The following is a 25,018-nucleotide window of genomic DNA, read 5'->3' as shown; positions in this document are numbered from 1 at the left end:
CAATACATGTGCAAAAATGGTTGAATATAAATTGTGTTTAATATTTCAAACACAGACAGCGACGCGTTTCACAGTAACACTTTCTTCAGGCTGAAGAAACAATGCGTTACTGTGAAACGCGTCACTGCCTATATGTTTGATATATTAAACAGAATTTTATACTCAAACATTTTTGCACATTTATTGGTTTTGGGATTGATGCAGCTACACCAACTGGCATTACACCAGACCTTGGTTTCAGCTTTTATTGTTTGCCTTTGGGAAGGAGACCTACCACCCAGTTCCTGATGTGGGAGGCGAGTTAGCCAGACTACTCTTGAATATCTGCCCTGCACGTATAGCACTTAAAAGTGATTCAACAAATGAGTGATTTTTCATTCATAGATTGCTGCTTTTATCTACCTAGACTATACTACGCTATGGGCGCCTTCTTTTGATTTGTTTTGTAGTTCGTTTAAAACAAATGGTTAATTTTTGCAGAGCCTGTGACTTTCATATTTTGCAGAAAAAAGTAAACCATGCTAATCTTTGAATACTCTAATAAACATTTGGATGTTGGTTTTTATTGAAGTCACCTCAAGTTTCTTGGAAATAATATTTACAAGTTAAATCTAAAATATTATTTGTAGTATAGAAATATACCAAATACATTTTTACCCATCCCTAATTGCACAGGCAGCAGAGGACATTGGCCCCAGCTGCCCCCCCCCATAAGTACCACAGTATGCTAAAAACAATCTGCTTTTATGAGAATCACTTACCAGCAGGTAACTTTTGTAGCATCTATTTGTCTCCTCTGCGTTTAATACCTCTGCCAGGGCATTGTACAGTTCATCCAGTGGCTCCGCACCGGTGCGTTCATGCTGCAGTGTACAGAGATGCACTTTTTGTTTTATATCCTAAAACATCATATGACCTAAACATTTACTATTATTTGTGAACATTTTATTAAAGTCTGAGATGCTCATTTGTCTTAGTCTTAAACAGAGGTGATCCCACGTGCCTGCTACCATAAGCCACTCTTGGGTATAATGTCAATAGGTGTCTCTCACTGGGGTTTAGTCTAACATCAGTGGCTGTCTCTCACTGGGGTTTAGTCTAACATCAGTGGCTGTCTCTCACTGGGGTTTAGTCTAACATCAGTGGCTGTCTCTCACTGGGGTTTAGTCTAACATCAGTGGCTGTCTCTCACTGGGGTTTAGTCTAACATCAGTGGCTGTCTCTCACTGGGGATTAGTCTATTGTTAGTCAGTGTCTCTCATTGGGGTTTAGTCTAACATCAGTGACTGCCTTTCACTGGGGTTTAGTCTAACATCAGTGGCTGTCTCTCACGGGGGTTTAGTCTAACATCAGTGGCTGCCTCTCATGGGGGTTCAGTCTAACATCAGTGGCTGCCTCTCATGGGGGTTTGGTCTAACATCAGTGGCTGCCTCTCACGGGGGTTCAGTCTAACATCAGTGGCTGCCTCTCATGGGGGTTGGGTCTAACAACAGTGGCTGCCTCTCACGGGGGTTCAGTCTAACATCCGTGGCTGTTTTTCACGGGGATTTAGTCTAACATCAGTGGCTGTCTCTCACAGGGGTTTGGTCTAACATCAGTGGCTGTCTCTGTTGGGGGTTTAGTCTAACATCAGTTGCTGTATCTCACAAGGCTTGGGTCTAACATCAGTTGCTGTATCTCACAAGGCTTGGGTCTAATGTCAGCAACTGTCTCTCACAAGGCTTGGGTCTAACGTCAGCAACTGTGTCTCACAAGGCTTGGCTCTAACATCAGTTGCTATATTTCTCAAGGCTTGGCTCTAACATCAGTTGCTATATCTCACAAGGCTTGAGTCTAACATCAGTTGCTGTGTCTCATAAGGCTTGGCTCTAACATCAGTTGCTATATCTCACAAGGCTTGGCTCTAACATCAGTTGCTGTGTCTCATAAGGCTTGGCTCTAACATCAGTTGCTGTATCTCACAAGGCTTGGCTCTAACATCAGTTGCTGTATCTCACAAGGCTTGGCTCTAACATCAGTTGCTGTATCTCACAAGGCTTGGCTCTAACATCAGTTGCTGTATCTCACAAGGCTTGGCTCTAACATCAGTTGCTGTCTCTCACAAGGCTTGGCTCTAACATCAGTTGCTGTCTCTCACAAGGCTTGGCTCTAACATCAGTTGCTATATCTCACAAGGCTTGGCTCTAACATCAGTTGCTATATCTCACAAGGCTTGGCTCTAACATCAGTTGCTGTATCTCATAAGGCTTGGCTCTAACATCAGTTGCTGTATCTCATAAGGCTTGGCTCTAACATCAGTTGCTGTATCTCACAAGGCTTGGCTCTAACATCAGTTGCTGTATCTCATAAGGCTTGGCTCTAACATCAGTTGCTGTATCTCATAAGGCTTGGCTCTAACATCAGTTGCTGTATCTCACAAGGCTTGGCTCTAACATCAGTTGCTATATCTCACAAGGCTTGGCTCTAACATCAGTTGCTGTATCTCACAAGGCTTGGCTCTAACATCAGTTGCTATATCTCACAAGGCTTGGCTCTAACATCAGTTGCTGTATCTCACAAGGCTTGGCTCTAACATCAGTTGCTATATCTCACAAGGCTTGGCTCTAACATCAGTTGCTATATCTCACAAGGCTTGAGTCTAACATCAGTTGCTGTGTCTCATAAGGCTTGGCTCTAACATCAGTTGCTATATCTCACAAGGCTTGGCTCTAACATCAGTTGCTATATCTCACAAGGCTTGAGTCTAACATCAGTTGCTATATCTCACAAGGCTTGAGTCTAACATCAGTTGCTGTGTCTCATAAGGCTTGGCTCTAACATCAGTTGCTGTATCTCACAAGGCTTGGCTCTAACATCAGTTGCTGTATCTCACAAGGCTTGGCTCTAACATCAGTTGCTGTATCTCATAAGGCTTGGCTCTAACATCAGTTGCTATATCTCACAAGGCTTGGCTCTAACATCAGTTGCTATATCTCACAAGGCTTGGCTCTAACATCAGTTGCTGTATCTCACAAGGCTTGGCTCTAACATCAGTTGCTGTCTCTCACAAGGCTTGAGTCTAACATCAGTTGCTATATCTCACAAGGCTTGGCTCTAACATCAGTTGCTGTATCTCACAAGGCTTGGCTCTAACATCAGTTGCTGTATCTCACAAGGCTTGGCTCTAACATCAGTTGCTGTATCTCATAAGGCTTGGCTCTAACATCAGTTGCTATATCTCATAAGGCTTAGGTCTAACATCAGTTGCTGTCTCTCACAAGGCTTGGCTCTAACATCAGTTGCTATAGCTCTCAAGGCTTGGGTCTAATGTCAGCAACTGTCTCTCACAAGACTAGGCTCTAACACTGGGGTAACTGCACTGGATAAACTTTCCCACAAGTGCCAGCAATAACAAAGCAGTGGGATATAAAAGTGCACCATCAAAAAATTAGTTTTGTTGGAAATATTAATTTTGTTCATTTTAAAATGATTAATTTCCTCGGAAATTCGTTCATTTGCCCATTCGTTTTGGATGAATATTCATTAACATATTTGTTCACCATTAATTTCAATGGACAGCAGAATATGCAATTAATTTTAACCCAAAACTTAAATTAAACAATTTGAAAAATTAAAAGAATCATTCATTTAATGCTAACAATAGTTATAGAACATATAAAAATGATTTTGTTAAAAATTAAGACTTTTATTATACATAAATTAAATAATTCCTTTAATATTAAATGTAATAATACTTTGTGAGACATATACAAATAGAAATAAGGTTTTTGTACATCTTAAAAAAGTACAAGTAAAGAACTAAAGTCACATGCGGCAGTGTTGGATTGCAGCCGACTACAATTAATAAAGTGATATGATATAGAATCTCACCAGCCCAGAGAGCTTTAGAAGAATGATCGCCAGTACTTCTATTTCCCTGGTGAGATTCTATAAGAATGATCACCAGTCCTATTTCCCTGGTGAGATTATATAAGAATGATCACCAGTTCTATTTCCCTGGTGAGATTATATAAGAATGATCGCCAGTCCTATTTCCCTGGTGAGATTATATAAGAATGATCGCCAGTCCTATTTCCCTGGTGAGATTATATAAGAATGATCACCAGTACTTCTATTTCTCTGGTGAGATTATATAAGAATGATCACCAGTACTTCTATTTCCCTGGTGAGGTTATATAAGAATGATCACCAGTTCTATTTCCTTGGTAAGATTATATAAGAATGATCGCCAGTCCTATTTCCCTGGTGAGATTATAAAAGAATGATCGCCAGTCCTTCTATTTCCCTGGTGAGATTCTATAAGAATGATCGCCAGTCCTTCTATTTCCCTGGTGAGATTATATAAGAATGATCACCAGTACTTCTATTTCCCTGGTGAAATTCTATAAGAATGATTGCCAGTCCTATTTCCCTGGTGAGATTCTATAAGAATGATCGCAAGTCCTATTTCCCTGGTGAGATTCTATAAGAATGATCACCAGTACTTCTATTTCCCTGGAGAGAATCTATAAGAATAATCCTCAGTACCTATTATAGAATCTCACCAGGAAAATAGAAGTACTGACGATCATTCTTATAGAATCTCTCCAGGGAAATAGAATGATCGCCAGTACTTCTAGTTCCCTGGTTAGATTCTATAAGAATGATCGCCAGTACTTCTATTTCCCAGGTGAGATTCTATAAGAATGATCGCCAGTACTTCTATTTCCCAGGTGAGATTCTATAAGAATGATCGCCAGTACTTCTATTTCCCAGGTGAGATTCTATAAGAATGATCACCAGTACTTCTATTTCCCTGGTGAGATTCTATAAGAATGATCGCCAGTACTTCTAGTTCCCTGGTTAGATTCTATAAGAATGATCGTCAGTCCTATTTCCCTGGTGAGATTATATAAGAATGATCATCAGTACTTCTATTTCCCAGGTGAGATTATATAAGAATGATCGCCAGTAATTCTATTTCCCTGGTGAGATTATATAAGAATGATCGCCAGTCCTTCTATTTCCCTGGTGAGATTCTATAAGAATGATTGCCAGTCCTATTTCCCAGGTGAGATTCTATAAGAATGATCGCCAGTCCTTCTATTTCCCAGGTGAGATTATATAAGAATGATCGCCAGTCCTTCTATTTCCCTAGTGAGATTCTATAAGAATGATTGCCAGTCCTATTTCCCAGGTGAGATTCTATAAGAATGATTGCCAGTCCTATTTCCCAGGTGAGATTCTATAAGAATGATCGCCAGTCCTATTTCCCAGGTGAGATTATATAAGAATGATCGCCAGTCCTTCTATTTCCCTGGTGAGATTCTATAAGAATTATCACCAGTACTTCTATTTCCCAGGTGAGATTCTATAAGAATGATCGCCATTACTTCTATTTCCCAGGTGAGATTCTATAAGAATGATCGCCAGTACTTCTAGTTCCCTGGTTAGATTCTATAAGAATGATCGTCGGTCCTTCTATTTCCCTGGAGAGATTCTATAAGAATGATCGCCAGTACTTCTATTTCCCTGGTGAGATTCTATAAGAATTATCACCAGTACTTCTATTTCCCAGGTGAGATTCTATAAGAATGATCGCCAGTACTTCTATTTCCCTGGTGAGATTCTATAAGAATGATCGTCAGTACTTCTAGTTCCCTGGTTAGATTCTATAAGAATGATCGCTATTACTTCTATTTCCCAGGTGAGATTCTATAAGAATGATCACCAGTACTTCTATTTCCCTGGTGAGATTCTATAAGAATGATCGTCAGTACTTCTAGTTCCCTGGTTAGATTCTATAAGAATGATCGTCAGTACTTCTAGTTCCCTGGTGAGATTATATAAAAATGATCACCAGTACTTCTATTTCCCAGGTGAGATTCTATAAGAATGATCGTCAGTACTTCTATTTCCCTGGTGAGATTCTATAAGAATGATCGTCAGTACTTCTATTTCCCTGGTGAGATTCTATAAGAATGATCGTCAGTCCTATTTCCCAGGTGAGATTATATAAGAATGATCGCCAGTCCTATTTCCCAGGTGAGATTATATAAGAATGATCGTCAGTACTTCTATTTCCCAGGTGAGATTATATAAGAATGATCGCCTGTCCTTCTATTTCCCAGGTGAGATTATATAAGAATGATCGTCATTCCTATTTCCCAGGTGAGATTATATAAGAATGATCGTCAGTACTTCTATTTCCCAGGTGAGATTCTATAAGAATGATCGCCAGTCCTTCTATTTCCCAGGTGAGATTATATAAGAATGATCGCCTGTCCTTCTATTTCCCAGGTGAGATTATATAAGAATGATCGCCAGTACTTCTATTTCCCAGGTGAGATTCTATAAGAATGATCGCCAGTCCTTCTATTTCCCAGGTGAGATTCTATAAGAATGATTGCCAGTCCTATTTCCCTGGTGAGATTCTATAAGAATGATCGCCAGTCCTTCTATTTCCCAGGTGAGATTATATAAGAATGATCGTCAGTCCTATTTCCCAGGTGAGATTCTATAAGAATGATCGCTATTACTTCTATTTCCCAGGTGAGATTCTATAAGAATGATCGCCAGTACTTCTAGTTCCCTGGAGAGATTCTATAAGAATGATTGCCAGTCCTTCTATTTCCCAGGTGAGATTCTATAAGAATGATCGCCAGTACTTCTAGTTCCCTGGTTAGATTCTATAAGAATGATCGCCATTACTTCTATTTCCCAGGTGAGATTCTATAAGAATGATCGCCAGTACTTCTATTTCCCTGGTGAGATTCTATAAGAATGATCGTCAGTCCTATTTCCCAGGTGAGATTCTATAAGAATGATCGCCAGTACTTCTAGTTCCCTGGTGAGATTCTATAAGAATGATCACCAGTCCTATTTCCCTGGTGAGATTCTATAAGAATGATCACCAGTCCTATTTCCCTGGTGAGATTCTATAAGAATGATCGCCAGTACTTCTATTTCCCTGGTTGAATGGGCTTTTACTGCATTTTTGTATGGAAAGGAGATGCATATATTACTAAAGTGCACAATAACATTTGCAATTTAAACATTTTACAAAACCAATAATTAAACCATTCACACACACAAAAAAAAATTGTATTGTTAAGGTGCATCAAAATTCGTAACAAAATTGTTCACCAAAACTAGTATTTTATCAAAAAAGTTAAATGTTTAGGTAAATGACACAGAAATAAATTGTATTAAATATGCACAGTGTAAACTTTAATTTACGTACACTGGATATTAATAAAAGCAATACATTTGTACTTAAAAGTACAAAATACAAAGCATTATTCTTGTTTGCTCGTAAAATGGGCTGAACATGGGTGCTCTGGGTGTATATGAAATTTTATCTCAAATCCCAGATTAATTGCATAAACATTTTTACACTACAGTCCTCAGTTTTTTTGTACGAGTTTTCATCAAATTATTAAAAACACTAATTATTCTGAAAGGAAAACCTAGGCATACAAAAATGACAGGGAACTTAAGGTACAGTGCACTGACAACAGTATAATTTGATTTGTATTAAGTATAATCAATTTTTAAAATGCGCTGGTTTCTCCCTCTCATTATATGTAAGGAAGATATCTCGCAACTCGCAGGGACAATCCCTTTTTTTTTTTTATAGAATTCCATGAGGACTGCCCCTGCGTGTTTGGAGTGTAAAACCACGTCTTGACGGCTAATCTTTTAGAATCAGGGCCTGAGTGTCAAGAATCACTTGCCCTCTTGGGTCACTTAGGTCCATAGAGCTCACATCACATACTAAATCTCAAAAAGGTTCTGATCAGAGCTAGATCAGGCAGGGGTTTAATTGTGTTTTTTTACCTGGCAAAATGGAAAGTCAGGATTGGGTAACAAATTGCACGCATCACTTAATTCAAGGTCAGATTTGACAATCAATTTAGTACTTCCTGATCTCTTGTGATTGACTTATCTACTGTATTTTTCAAAGAATTAATATGAACGAATGTATGAACGAAATTAGTTTGTTCAAACATTAATTTATTCATTCAGAGAGTGATTTGTTCATTAGTTCATAAATGAATTAGTTGCAGTGAATAACACATTTGTTTTATTTTTGCATTTGTTTTTTAACAAATTCACATCTCTATATAAAAGTGTATGTCAAACCAAACAGGAACCAAATACTGTTACTATTCACAGGCAGAAATTCAGGTAATGGTAACAGTACTCAGAAAAAAAAAAATAGCGTAATTTCATAGACATTGAACAATTACCCTTTTTATGACTTCAGACAGAAACAGTCTTCTGTACTGCAGAGATGGGGGATATTTTTGACATAACGGATGAAGAATCGTCTAGAAAAACAAAAACGGAGTAAAATAAAATAAAAATGTTGTAGCATAACTCTAAGCAGTAATAAGGCACCTATAGCTAGTGAGACAAGGAAAATACCTACTGATAGAAATGCTACTTTATTAAGGAACAGAGAGGTTATTGTGAGACCAAAACTACTAAACATTTAATAAAAAGTACCACCATTTTTGTTGCCCTTTAAGACCCTAGTACGGAGTCTGTTTTGGGGTCTTTCGCACTTTGCGTTTAAACATCAGCTTTAATGAGTATAAGATACATGTACTGCTTGTGCATTTTTATAGCTGCAAAACGTACTTTTTAATATATAATTATAACTTATTTCATGGCAGTTATTGTGGCAAACAAGGGTTTTTCAATATAAAAATCAACACCAATATGTACAGTATATGGCTATATATTCATCAGATGTATTTTCTAAACCAACAAAAGGCTAGAATATGATTGGAGCGCTATTTGTCTCTTCTGCTTGCACGTTAAATTTGCTAGATGTTAATAAAGCCCTTTGCAGCCTTATTTTTCTAACACCCGAGACCTCATATCTTTGACCCCTTATAACTTTTTTATGCAAATATTTCAAAATAGTTTTTATCAGACAGTGTTTATAGGATGATACCTGTACTTTTAAATGTAATTTGTGTTTTCTGACACTTTTTGGACGTAACAGTTAACCAGATCTCTGAAGTTGCGGTTTTTGATGTAACATTCTGTCAAGTTATCCTGACGCACGTTAAAATCAATTGCACTCAAGCGAACTTGTAATAGGCACACTACTTCCGACGTGTGCACAATATACTCCTTAACGCTTGTGTGCAATGGTTAGTGCGCCACTCGTAAATTTAGCCCATAATATTCATCTGTGTGGGCGACCTGAAAAACTCATGACAGCTATCGTTTGAGTGCTTAGCCGAAGGTGCGCTTAACCTGCACTCACATAGTGGAGTTCTTTACTTTTATTAGCAAACATGGAACCAGTATCTTCAGTAAAAATCACTTTCAAGTAACACAGCTATATTGCGTAATAATCCTTTTACCAAGGGGGTTCGTTTGCAAGCTCTTCTTTCTGAAGTTTGTGTTCTTTACCATGGTTTTTATTGAAATAGAAGTTAAAAAAACACTGCACACATACAAAGAGCCGTGATAACCCCCTTATCGCTTGTGCGCAACAGTGCGCCACTCGTAATCTAGCACATAGTGTATACATGTAACTGCATAACCTGCATTACAGGACAGACATTAAGTGACAGTGAAAGGGTGAATTTACCTTGTGTAGAATATCCAGGACCAATGAGGAGTCGGAAGGGATTTTTTTTTCAAGTTCCTGAGGAAAAGACAGCAGTTAGTGTATATGGCTTGTTCAGTATCTGCGTATTTTATAGACATGCGCAAAATGTATTATTCATTAAGTGTTTCACAAACCAACAATAGAGTTGAAATATTTTATCTGATATTTGGTCATTAACTTAATCGAACAAATAAATACAGCATTTGTTCATTAGTTCTGTCTAATAGAGAGAGAAACTAGCAATCGCATAAATAAATATAGAAATGTTGTTTTAGTTTATTCATTAGTTCCGGTAAATAAATTTCTATCAAAACATTTCAACTTTTGTTATTTGTTTGTCACAATAATAGTAAAAACACATTTTTGCTCATGTCTAATCCGGCTGCTCTTCAGCTAAGTATTTCTGTTTTACTATTTTGAAATTGAACATCTTTAAGTTGAAAAGGCCAGATATTACCTGGGCTCCTTAGGGGAAATACAATTAGCAAATACATTAATAACTAAATAGTGTAAACACATAAGTAGAGGCCCTTCCTATGACCTACTCATTAATAACTCTCCTCACACTGAGTCTAGTTAGTGGATTCTCTGCCTCATTCCACAACACTTACACCAAGAGTTCCCTAAAACACTTATTTATGGTTCTCATTGACTAAATTAACCTAGGTCTCACCTCAGAACTCTCCTTTTCTCATCAGCAACTCTTCTACCCATATAAAATCCCAAGCCCACCTTCCTGCATAGCATCTGTGTACAAGGTGCCCTCTATCAGAGCTCTACAAATAAATGACAAACAACAAGTTGCTCTGCTCTGGATACAGTCAGAATTATATTCATGTGATAGTAAACAGAGAACCGCTGATTATGATCTTTGTCTCATACTCTATCATGTTGGTAAAGTATATAAATATATATAACGTGTTTGTGTCACAACATGTCACCTTGTCTGCAGGGAGAGCTCTGTGTAGATAGGGGACTATACGCTGTTGGTATATAACGTGAGTTTGTGTCACAATATGTCACCTTGTCTGCAGGAAGAGCTCTGTGTAGATAGGGGACTAAACGCTGTTGGTATATATAACGTGAGTTTGTTTTTATGTCACCTTGTCTGCAAGGAGAGCTCTGTGTAGATAGGGGACTATATGCTGTTGGTGTATATAACGTGTTTGTGTCACAATATGTCACCTTGTCTGCAGGGAGAGCTCTGTGTAGATAGGAGACTATACACTGTTGGTATATATAACGTGAGTTTGTGTCACAATATGTCACCTTGTCTGCAGGGAGAGCTCTGTGTAGATAGGTGACTATACGCTGTTGGTATATATATAACGTGAGTTTGTGTCACAATATGTCACCCTATCTGCAGGGAGAGCTCTGTGTAGATAGGTGACTAAACGCTGTTGGTATATATAACGTGTTTGTGTCACAATATGTCACCCTATCTGCAGGGAGAGCTCTGTGTAGATAGGTGACTATACTCTGTTGGAATATGTAACGTGTTTGTGTCACAATATGTCACCCTGTCTGCAGGGAGAGCTCTGTGTAGATAGGTGACTATACGCTGTTGGTATATATAACGTGAGTTTGTGTCACAATATGTCACCTTGTCTGCAGGGAGAGCTCTGTGTAGATAGGTGACTATACGCTGTTGGTATATATAACGTGAGTTTGTGTCACAATATGTCACCTTGTCTGCAGGGAGAGCTCTGTGTAGATAGGCGACTATACGCTGTTGGTATATAATAGTGTACTAACCACCCAGGGCAAGGATCCGAGGCGCCGGCAGGAAAGGAAGGAACGATGGAATGTATCACACAAAGATATGTCCATAGTGTGATATTCTGTGGCACACGCTGTGTACAGAGATCTGCCGGAGAGGAGAAGAAAGCAGAACGGTGAAGCTGTGCAGTTATATGGGTCTTACAAATAACATACCCAGTATTATTAACTATAATGATGCAGGAACAACTAGGTATTAAAACATGTGGAACTGAACATATCTATTTCATGAGAAGACTTAAAGGGACAGTCAAGTCTGAAATAAAGTTCATGATTCAAATAGGGCATGTCATTTTAAACAACTTTCCAATTTACTTTTATCACCAATTTTGCTTTGTTCTTTTGGTATTCTTGGTTCAAAGCTAAACCTAGGTAGGCTCATAAGCTAATTTCAAAGCCCTTTAAGGCCGCCTCTTATGTGAATGCATTTTGACTGTTTCTTACCACTAGAGGGCTTTAGGTCATGTGTGTCATATAGATAACACTGAGCTCATGCACGTGAAGTTACCTAAGAGTGAGCACTGATTGGCTAAAATGAAAGTCTGTCAAAAGAACTGAAATAAGGGGGCAGTCTGCAGAGGCTTAGATACAAGGTAATCAGAGAGGTAAAAAGTATATTAATATAACTGAGATAAGGGGCAGTCTGCAGAGGCTTAGATACAAGGTAATCAGAGAGGTAAAAAGTATATTAATATAACTGAGATAAGGAGCAGTCTGCAGAGGATTAGATACAAGGTAATCACAGAGGTAAAAAGTGTATTAATATAACTGAGATAAGGAGCAGTCTGCAGAGGCTTAGATACAAGGTAATCACAGAGGTAAAAAGTGTATTAATATAACTGAGATAAGGAGCAGTCTGCAGAGGCTTAGATACAGGGTAATCACAGAGGTAAAAAGTATATTAATATAACTGAGATAAGGGGGCAGTCTGCAGAGGCTTAGATACAAGGTAATCACAGAGGTAAAAAGTATATTAATATAACTGAGATAAGGGGCAGTCTGCAGAGGCTTAGATACAAGGTAATCACAGAGGTAAAAAGTGTATTAATATAACTGAGATAAGGAGCAGTCTGCAGAGGCTTAGATACAAGGTAATCACAGAGGTAAAAAGTGTATTAATATAACTGAGATAAGGAGCAGTTTGCAGTGGCTTAGATACAGGGTAATCAGAGAGGTAAAAAGTCTATTAATATAACTGAGATAAGGGGCAGTCTGCAGAGGCTTAAATACAAGGTAATCAGAGAGGTAAAAAGTATATTAATATAACTGAGATAAGGAGCAGTTTGCAGAGGCTTAGATACAGGGTAATCACAGAGGTAAAAAGTATATTAATATAACTGAGATAAGGGGCAGTCTGCAGAGGCTTAGATACAAGGTAATCACAGAGGTAAAAAGTGTATTAATATAACTGAGATAAGGAGCAGTTTGCAGAGGCTTAGATACAAGGTAATCACAGAGGTAAAAAGTGTATTAATATAACTGAGATAAGGAGCAGTTTGCAGAGGCTTAGATACAGGGTAATCAGAGAGGTAAAAAGTCTATTAATATAACTGAGATAAGGGGCAGTCTGCAGAGGCTTAAATACAAGGTAATCAGAGAGGTAAAAAGTATATTAATATAACTGAGATAAGGAGCAGTTTGCAGAGGCTTAGATACAGGGTAATCAGAGAGGTAAAAAGTCTTAATATAACTGAGATAAGGGGCAGTCTGCAGAGGCTTAAATACAAGGTAATCAGAGAGGTAAAAAGTATATTAATATAACTGAGATAAGGAGCAGTTTGCAGAGGCTTAGATACAGGGTAATCACAGAGGTAAAAAGTATATTAATATAACTGAGATAAGGAGCAGTCTGCAGAGGCTTAGATACAGGGTAATCACAGAGGTAAAAAGTATATTAATATAACTGAGATAAGGAGCAGTCTGCAGAGGCTTAGATACAGGGTAATCAGAGAGGTAAAAAGTATATTAATATAACTGAGATAAGGAGCAGTCTGCAGAGGCTTAGATACAGGGTAATCAGAGAGGTAAAAAGTATATTAATATAACTGAGATAAGGAGCAGTCTGCAGAGGCTTAGATACAGGGTAATCAGAGAGGTAAAAAGTCTATTAATATAACAATGTTGGTTATGCAAAACTGGAGAATCGGTAATAAAGGGATTATCTGTCTTTTAAACAATAACAATTCTGGTGTTGATTGTCCCTTTATAAGGACAGGAAACCCAACTTTTTTCTTCCATGATTCAGATACAATTTTAAACAACATTCCTATTTACTTCTATTATCTCATTTGCTTAATTATTTAGGTATCCTTTGTTGAAAAGAATAGCTAGGTAGTCTCAGTACCTGGGTGCTATGTTCTGATTGGCGGCTGCACATTTTTTGCTTTTCAACTAAGATTACCTAAATAATGAATCAAATTAGACAATATAAGTAAATTGGAAAGTTGTTTAAAATTGTAATCGCTATCTGAATCATGAAATAAAAATGTAGGTTTCCTGTCCCTTTAATATGGATTCTGGATTTCCAGCAATACAAGTTTAATGCAAAACATCTCCAGCAATCTCTCTTAGTGACCTCCTCATTTTATTTAGCCTGTAGAGGTTTTTGTGAAGATAATTCCCCTGGCCCTACAATAAATAAAACAATAATATATAGAGTGCGGTTCGGCACATAGGGTGCCTGCTTACTTCTGCCGTGTTGAAGGTATTATTTGTAAACATCCATTAGATATCACAGTAAAATAGCAGAACCTATTATTTCTTAAATAGACATAATAAAAAAAAATCACCTCTCAAAAAGTTCTCTCCTTTTTTGTATCAAAGTGATGAGGTCACCTCTTGCTGTGGAACTTAGCAAGTGCCCATCAGTAGCATGAATCAGTATCCTCTCTGACCTGGGTGTCACTGCGTAACAGGGCTGGGAAAGATGTAGCAGGGACTTCAGTACTTAGCAAGTGCCCATCAGTAGCATGAATCAGTATCCTCTCTGACCTGGGTGTCACTGCGTAACAGGGCTGGGAAAGATGTAGCAGGGACTTCAGTACTTAGCAAGTGCCCATCAGTAGCATGAATCAGTATCCTCTCTGACCTGGGTGTCACTGCGTAACAGGGCTGGGAAAGATGTAGCAGGGACTTCAGTACTTAGCAAGTGCCCATCAGTAGCATGAATCAGTATCCTCTCTGACCTGGGTGTCACTGCGTAACAGGGCTGGGCAAGATGTAGCAGGGACTTCAGTACTTAGCAAGTGCCCATCAGTAGCATGAATCAGTATCCTCTCTAGCCTGGGTGTCACTGCGTAACAGGGCTGGGCAAGATGTAGCAGGGACTTCAGTACTTAGCAAGTGCCCATCAGTAGCATGAATCAGTATCCTCTCTAGCCTGGGTGTCACTGCGTAACAGGGCTGGGCAAGATGTAGCAGGGACTTCAGTACTTAGCAAGTGCCCATCAGTAGAATGAATCAGTATCCTCTCTAGCCTGGGTGTCACTGCGTAACAGGGCTGGGCAAGATGTAGCAGGGACTTCAGTACTTAGCAAGTGCCCATCAGTAGAATGAATCAGTATCCTCTCTGACCTGGGTGTCACTGCGTAACAGGGCTGGGCAAGATGTAGCAGGGACTTCAGTACTTAGCAAGTGCCCATCAGTAGCATGAATCAGTATCCTCTCTAGCCTGGGTGTCACTGCGTAACAGGGCTGGGCAAGATGTAGCAGGGACTTCAGTACTTAGCAAGTGCCCATCAGTAGAATGAATCAGTATCCTCTCTGGCCTGGGTGTCACTGCGTAACAGGGCTGGGCAAGATGTAGCAGGGACTTCAGTACTTAGCAAGTGCCCATCAGTAGCATGAATCAGTATCCTCTCTAGCCTGGGTGTCACTGCGTAACAGGGCTGGGCAAGATGTAGCAGGGACTTCAGTACTTTGCAACAAGACACGGAAGAGGTTTGGAAAATGAATAAGGCTTATAAATAACCAACATAATCGCTATTAGCATAATGCCTTATAAACACTCCCCAAAAATGTACTGTACGTTTAGTTTCTTATTTCTATTTAACTCTGTTTTAGTCTAGCATAGTTTATGGATTTTGATGGGGTGTAGCGCCAAAGACGAGCACCTATAGCTCTGAACAGTAGGCTAACTAGCTAGCTTGGAAAATGTACTAAGAAAATAAATGTGTTCAGAGCGCCTCAAATGGGCTAGGTGTTGTACAATGTGTAGAGTGTGTATGAAATATTTTAATCAAGAATAAAACATGCCACGGTGGGTACAGTGGTAATAAATGACAATAAAAACAATAAGATGTGGATCCACTCTTGTACAAATTAAATATTTAATATATCTATATAAAAACACTGAATATAAAATGATACAGAGGCAATAATAATGGTAGCCCCAATAAAAATATGAGAAAGTTAAAATTCCAAACAATGTCTGAAAGAAATCAATCCAATGTGTGGATTAATAAAATGCAGTAAATCAGGGGGGGGGGTGGAGCCAACTGCAGAAGCTACAGGACATACTATCTCAGAGCTCCTCAAACTTGATCTTCTAAAAAGCTATTTTATGGCAACCTAAAACTCCACATACCTATCTGCTGAGTGCCTGTTACATCTTAGGTCACAGATTGAGAGGTTTGTGATTCAGGTAGCGTGGCATTGGTATAAAAGCAATACAGAGGCCTACTAGCTAGCTGAGATCGCGGCTAAGCTTTCGCCGCCATATTTCAAACTACCCACGCAGCATCTTGGCGGACGGCGAAATATTTCTAGCATTTCCCTACACAGCATTATAATGAAGCAACAACTCCTTTCGGCATTACACGCCTTAATGCACACTATGGATTATCATCAACAAGCTCTTGTTGCTGAATTAAGAGCTGTGACGGCCCCATCTCATACTACTCTGACAAGTGAAGCTTTACCCCAAGATCTTGCAGACGGGTGTGCAGCAGACAAAGAGGACTTAAGTACCCGAACAATAGAGCAGCCAGAAACAGATTTACAGCACAGTACCTTGCAGGTCTTTCCGGCCCTTACAGAGTCGGAGCAATGGAGTGCAGCATGCTTGGAGGTGCAGCGGTCACAACGATTCGAACCAACCGGAGGGAGAGGTCTGCAGATAGAGGTTCAGGTTTCCTCTAGTACCTCTGGAGGACCCTCTACAGACACTGGGGCAAAATCAAAAGAAACGGCTGAATCGGGAGCTGAGCGGAATATGCTGCTCTTAATAGCTCCAGTGCTGCAGAAGTTAGAACAAAAGAAAGCTGCGCAAGGTGGATCTAAAGCAAGATTTGGCCCCTGCATCAAATACCTCTTTCCAGCTTCACGGAGGTCAGACTACCTCATTAAACCTTTCCCTAGCAACGTTGACCTGTCTGTACAGCTGTCAGGTTCGTGTGCTACCCTTCTCATCAGCTCAGTAGACCAGCCTCCACAAAGACGATTCTCCTCTCATATCCTTCCCGAAACAGATGAACTGTGCAGAAGTGGTGTCGGCTAAAGACCGTATTCCGGACAACCCCTTACAGGACGGTATATGTACTCAATTAGATAGCTGCCTTATTGGACATATAAATAATTTACTCCTCATCTAGAGCAGATAAGGACTAATAACTTATAAGTTATATTTGAAGAATGATCCGGTTGATCCCTATCCCACGTATACATACTCAAACTCATTAACTGATCATTCTCATGCTTGCCCAGGCTCTAGTTTCCCATGGAGTTTCCACTAACTATATTTCTGCCCACAGATTCACTTGGGATTTAAATAGAGGCATGCACGGGAAGATGGAACTTGTGTTAATACTGTAGCTAACTGCGCATATAAGCATATATTTAGAAATCGATGCCACTGCATATACACATTCTAGATATTAGCAGTTTTGTAGTCCTACTGGTATACAGTTGCTCATTTATTTTATGTTAATTGTTTTCTTTTTCCTCTCTGTTGCACCCACCTTTATCTATTACCCTGTACATAGGCTTGCTTAGGGGTAATTTGTGAACTGTTTGCTATTTGCTATAAGAATTACAATACACAAGGTTTAGTTAATTTCTTATATCCCAAAGTTTCTACTTTTTATTGACTAAAAGGAGGGATGTGACTTGTTATATTAATTTCTCCACTCCTGTTTATTGTCATATTCTGACTTTAAACTTATGCTGCTATGAAAACCTGAGCTCTCTGTATTAGATTTGATTATTCCCTTTCTTTGTCAGCATAACCTCCCAACATTCCTATCCCACTAGCCCAACATGTTATAAGAGTGTAACTTAGATAATTTATTAAAATGACTAAGGTCATTTGCTTTGCAACCCTAGACTGTGAATTACATTCAGGGTCTGTTTCCATACTGACATAGAGCGCATGGTGAAGCTGGAGGTTATATAAGAGTCTTCTCAAAAATAGTTGTATAGCATAAGAGGATCCATGACCAGATATACACACTAGTTACTATTCTTCCTACAAACTATCTGCATAAGTCAAATTTATGAGTTAATGCTCATAACCTGTGGTTATAGTTGGGGCACTAGATGGTCATTTGATATTCTTAGACAATTGTGACTGTGTGCTGTTGTCTAGTTAACAGATCTACTTGAGTCTATTATTTAATTGTTAAATATTGGTATTTTGTAGCCTTAGGTGCAGGGTAAGATTATGTCATTTCATAAGCATAGAAGATGACCAACGGGCCTAAAGTTATGGGTTAAATAAAATAACATGGTCATCTAGGTTAACGTACAACATGAAATGGCCTGATTATAATACAGTGACCAGCGAGCCTATGTCAGGTCCTACTCTTCATAATCTCGACAGCATACACTGAACTCATCCTATTCTATTGAGTGGTTATAGCTCCAATTATGTTACCTAAACGTGTTATACTTTATTAGAATATAAGATTGACTGTTAGGAATCTTCTTGTTACACACTATGCATAAGCCTATAGATTGCTATTGCCTATATTTTTATAAATTTCTCTAGATCCGCTCCCAAAGAGGACATATGGGGCACGTGAATATATAATAGAGACACTTTTAGCCATTCAATTTAACTCCCCAAATATAGGTTTGCAGGTACTGTGTCTTCCTAGATGCAGGGCTTCTTGCCCTGCACATTATGTTAACTAATCTTATCTCACATGCAGGGTCACTGTGGAGTATGTATAATTTATCAAAATAACTGGCCCCGGGGTCCGCCCCTTCCTAACCTTCTATCTGGCTATGGTAGTTAGTGCAGATCCTACTTCACTTATGCTGAATGAGCTACATACAGATTAGTACTTCAGGCTTGTACTCAGGAAATTCTATATATCGCTTGTTTTTATGTCCTAATGTTAATGTAAGGTTTTGCAATTAAACTTCATGCAGGCACAATATGTAATAGAGTTCATTTCCAGGTTACTGTGTCTTATAGAAAGCCCCTGATATATTCTATTTCTACATTTTCATGGTACACTGTCAGTTTATTAACTACTCACTTCCTTAGTTACCAACTTTAACATAAAGTTTAGTTTCTAGCATAAGAACAGTTTATAGTATGGAGATTTAAAGCACTTTCTATGTATAGACCAAAGGATACCTCTAAGATGATATTTTCATTATTATAAGTGTTGGGTTCACCTTACCTTTGCTCTCACATTTATCTATGGCTCCGCCCTCCACCCTTTCCCATATATGCATAGCGGTGCTTATCCGCTGAATTTCCTTCCCCCCCCACTATACACGCATTCTCTCGCATTTGGAAGCTCCAAAAGAGCTTCCTATCTGACTATTTGTTTCTTTTTATAATTAGGGCCCATTGGGCCTAAAGATATGTTATCAACTGATTAGTCACTTACACTATCTTATTGAAAAACTGAGGTTTCATTAGCCTATTATTAATGTTTTATATAACTACTGAAATGTTTTGCCTAATTTTGTTTGTACTTTTTCTTGTTATCAAAAAGGCGTATTATGTTTTTACTTTTGTTATGCAAAACCTCAATAAAAAAAATATTTAAAAAAAAATAAATAAAATGCAGTAAATCAAATGAATGGATTGCTGATATCGACTAGGAGGAGGATACCGTAAGAGATATTATGTACCAGTGTTGGTGATGATAATGTGTATAAAAAGGGAGTGAAATATTATCCTTAGTGATTGCAAATATAAAGAAAACAGACAGTGTCAACTCGCTTTCTGTCAGTCTTGAGAAAGGCCTAGAGGAGGCCGAAACGCATTGACCACAGCTGGTAAGCACTACTCTGATTTTATATAAGTTTTTAGTACCATCTACACTATTGTTGTTTTTATTTGCTTTTAGGTTTAATTTATGATTTAAAAAGAAAAACATTTTTTTGGATTGGAGTTTCTCCCAACCACCAAAGGTTCTCACCATCAGGAACAGGAACACTAGCCCATTAATTGGGTTTGACCTAAAAGACCCTTGACTTTATTCTCAGCATCAGGAACCTCAGACGGACTCTCACCACTAGGAAAATAAGGTTTCCTTTTCTTCACATTATTAACTTTTGACTTTTATTTGGATCTTCACATTTAGCCTTTTTTAGGATTTTGTTTCTTGGATTACAATCACTGACTTTGTTCTCTTTTTTCCCTTTGATCACTGACTTTGTTCTCTTTTTCATTTTTTAAGCAGCATTTTTTAATTTTTTCCTTTGTAATTTTTTCAATTTTTCACATCATTTTTTTCACTTTTGAATAAGCGAGTTGACACTGTCTGTTTTCTTTATATTTGCAATCACTAGGGATAATTTTTCACTCCCTTTTTTATACACATTATCACCACCAACACTGGTACATAATATCTCTTACGGTATCTTCCTCCTAGTCGATATCAGCAATCCATTCATTTGATTTACTGCATTTTATTAATCCACACATTGGATTGATTTCTTTCAGACATTGTTTGGAATTTTAACTTTCTCATATTTTTATTGGGGCTACCATTATTATTGCCTCTGTATCATTTTATATTCAGTGTTTTTATATAGATATATTCAATATTTAATTTGTAAAAGAGTGCATCCACATCTTATTGTTTTTATTGTCATTTATTACCACTGTACCCACCGTGGCATGTTTTATTCTTGATTAAAATATTTCTAAATACACACTCTACACATTGTACAACACCTAGCCCATTTGAGGCGCTCTGAACACATTTATTTTCCAGCAAAGTTTATGTTTCTTTTCAATACGGCCTTAATGCTGTGTACTCAAAAAACGGTGCCCAACACCTGTATTGCTCCTGCCCAATGGTGCTGTGATGTCATCTGTGACATCACTGCATGTGCAACTGCTCAGCCATGTCCAATTAAAGTTTAGCAGGTGTCTGTGGTGTCATTCCTGGCTTTGGAAAAATATGAGATTCTATGTTTCAGTCTTTTACAAACCTAAAAAATGGACTAAATTCCCAGACACATCTGCATCTAATTTACTAAAGCCCTCTTATTCCTGTACACACACACACACAATGTCACCTTATATCATGTACACACACTATATCATGTACACACACTATATCATGCACACACACTGTCACACTATATCATGTACACACACAATATCACACTATATAAATGTACACACACAATATCACACTATATAAATGTACACACACAATATCACACAGAATGTCACACTAGATCATAGACACACAATATCACACTATATCATGTACACACGGAAACACACACAATATCACACTATATAATGCACAAACACACAATGTCACACCATAGCATGTACACACACACACGCAATGTTACACCATATCATGTACACACACACACGCAATGTTACACCATATCATGTACACACACACTGTCACACTATATCATACTATATCATGTACACACACACACACAATATCACACTATATCATGTACACACACACACACACAATATCACACTATATCATGTACAAACACAATATATCATGTACACACACAATATCATGTACACACACACTATATAATGTACACACACACAATATCACACTATATCATGTACACACACAATATCACACTATATCACGAACACACGCAATATCATTTACACACACAATATCACACACAATATCATGTACACACACAATATCACACTATATCATGTACACACACACACACTATATCATGTACACACACAATATCATACACACACTATATCACACTATATCATGTACACACACAATATCACACTATATCATGTACACACACAATATCACACTATATCATGTACACACATAATATCATGTACAAACACAATATCATGTACACACACAATATCACACTATATCATGTACACACACTATATCATGTACATACACAATATCACACTATATCATGTACACACACTATATCATGTACACACACTATATCATGTACACACACAATATCACACTATATCATGTACACACACACAATATCACACTATATCGTGTACACACACACACAATATCACACTATATCATGTACACACACACAATATCACACTATGTCATGTACACACACACAATATCACACTATATCATGTACACACACAATATCACACTATATCATGTACACACACAATATCACACTATATCATGTACACACACACACAATATCACACTATATCATGTACACACACAATATCATGTACACACACAATATCACATTATATCATGTACACACACACACACACATAATCACAATATATCATGTAGACACACAATATCACACTATATCATGTACACACACACATAATCACAATATATCATGTACACACAATATCACACTATATCATGTACACACACACACTATATCATGTACACACACTATATCACAGTATATCATGTACACACACAATATCATACACACACTATATCACACTATATCATGTACACACACAATATCACACTATATCATGTACACACACAATATCACACTATATCATGTACACACACACACTATATCATGTACACACACTATATCACAGTATATCATGTACACACAATATCATACACACACTATATCACACTATATCATGTACACACAATATCACACTATATCATGTACACACACACTATCACACTATATCATGTACACACACAATATCACACTATATCATGTACACACACAATATCATGTACACACAGAATATCACACTATATCATGTACACGCACAATATCATGTACACACACAATATCACACTATATCATGTACACACACACACACACAATATCACACTATCATGTACACACACAATATCACACAATATCACACTATATCATGTACACACACAATATCACACTATATCATGTACACACAATATCACACTATATCATGTACACACACAATATCACACTATCATGTACACACACAATATCACACTATCATGTACACACACAATATCACACTATCATGTACACAAACACTATCACACTATATCATGTACACACACAATATCACACCATGTCATGTACACACACAATATCACACCATATCATGTACACCCACAATATCACTCCATATCATGTACACATACACACACACACAATATATCACACCATATCATGTACACACACACACAATATACCACTATATCATGTACACACACACACACACACACACACACAATGTCACACTATATCATGTACACACACAATATATCATACACACATCACACTATATCATGTACACACACAATATATAATGTACACACACAATCACACTATATCATGTACACACACTATATCATGTACACACACAATATCACACTATATCACACACACACACTATATCATGTACACACGCAATATCACACTATATCATGTACACACACACTATCACACTATATCATGTACACACACAACATATACACACAATATCACACTATATCATGTACACATACACACACAATATCACACTATATCATGTACACACACAACATCACACTATATCATGTACACACAAACACAATATCACACTATATCACGTACACACACACAATATCACACTATATCATGTACACACACAATATCACACTATATCATGTACACACACAATATCACACTATATCATGTACACACACAATATCACTATATCATGTACACACACACAATATCACACTATATCATGTACACACACACACAATATCACACATATCACACTATATCATGTACACACACAATGTCACACTATATCATGTACACATACACACACAATATCACACTATATCATGTACACACACTATATCATGTACACACACTATATCATGTACACACACAATATCACACTATCATGTACACACACAACATCACACTATATCATGTACACACACTATATCATGTACACACAAACACAATATCACACTATATCATGTACACACACAATATCACACTATATCATGTACACACACAATATCACACTATATCATGTACACACACAATATCACACATATCACACTATATCATGTACACACACAATATCACACATATCACACTATATCATGTACACACACAATATCACACTATATCATGTACACACACAATATCACACTATATCATGTACACACAATATCACTATATCATGTACACACACACACACAATATCACACTATATCATGTGCACACACACACAATATCACACTATATCATGTACACACACAATATCACACTATATCATGTACACATACAATATCACACTATATCATGTACACACACAATATCACACTATATCATGTACACACACAATATCACACTATATCATGTACACACACAATATCACACATATCACACTATATCATGTACACACACAATATCACACTATATCATGTACACACACAATATCACACATATCACACTATATCATGTACACACACAATATCACACATATCACACTATATCATGTACACACACAATGTCACACTATATCATGTACACACACAATATCACACTATATCATGTACACACACAATATCACACTATATCATGTACACACACAATGTCACACTATATCATGTACACACACAATGTCACACTATATCATGTACACACAATATCACACAAGCTCACTAGAGCCATACACTCTTCTGCACACTTATTTGTAGACACACAGTACTACCTGAGACAAACAGGCACAGTCTGGGACAATATTATCCAGCAAACAGTTGATACATTTTATAAAAGTTATAAATTAATCCAACTGATTTGTTTTGCATAAATTTAAAGCAGAGTTTCCCCACTACTCTTATTATTCTGATACATTGTATCCTCCTGCCACACTCACCCTCTTACTGCAAATGGGAACAGAGAAATCACACACTTACCCCCTCCACACAACGCACATGGTCCGACCCAGCAAGCTGCACATTGATTGGTTAACCTGGGACATGTGATATGTAGTGCTAGCAAGGCATGCAGGGAATTGTAGTTCTGTTGTTTCTGTCATACTGTACTAGGAACAGGAGAACTACAAATCCCACAAACACCAGACCGTCATCTCCCAACCTACCAACTAGAAGATACCATGTAATAGGTGGGAGGAGTGATCTGTGTCTATAAACTAGAGAAATAGAGATGTTTATGTAATCAGCCTAGCCACTTTGAAAATATGATTTTTCATTGTGCCTTAATTTA

The 25,018-nt window shown here is 37.7% G+C and overlaps 1 protein-coding gene across 2 annotated transcripts in view; it reads right to left on the bottom strand.

Moving 5' to 3' along the window:
* Positions 1-24,739, bottom strand: part of EEF2KMT (eukaryotic elongation factor 2 lysine methyltransferase) — a 48,323-nt gene extending 23,584 nt beyond the window's left edge. Inside the window, exons 1-5 of one of the 2 annotated variants that reach the window (XM_053694460.1) lie at positions 24,709-24,739; positions 11,369-11,480; positions 9,593-9,649; positions 8,232-8,312; positions 762-863 (exon numbers count right to left, since the gene is read on the bottom strand). In XM_053694460.1, the coding sequence (XP_053550435.1) occupies positions 762-863; positions 8,232-8,312; positions 9,593-9,649; positions 11,369-11,480; positions 24,709-24,728 (372 nt within the window). In that variant the 5' untranslated portion in view covers positions 24,729-24,739. Of the gene's footprint in view, positions 1-761; positions 864-8,231; positions 8,313-9,592; positions 9,650-11,368; positions 11,481-14,181; positions 15,418-24,708 lie in introns of those variants that run through there. The other variant, XM_053694461.1, reaches the window with a different exon arrangement.
* Positions 24,740-25,018: the final 279 nt, after the last annotated feature.

This window comes from Bombina bombina, chromosome 11, assembly GCF_027579735.1.
Source record: "Bombina bombina isolate aBomBom1 chromosome 11, aBomBom1.pri, whole genome shotgun sequence".
Classification (NCBI taxonomy): domain Eukaryota; kingdom Metazoa; phylum Chordata; class Amphibia; order Anura; family Bombinatoridae; genus Bombina; species Bombina bombina.
This window is presented reverse-complemented; position numbering and strand designations above follow the sequence as displayed.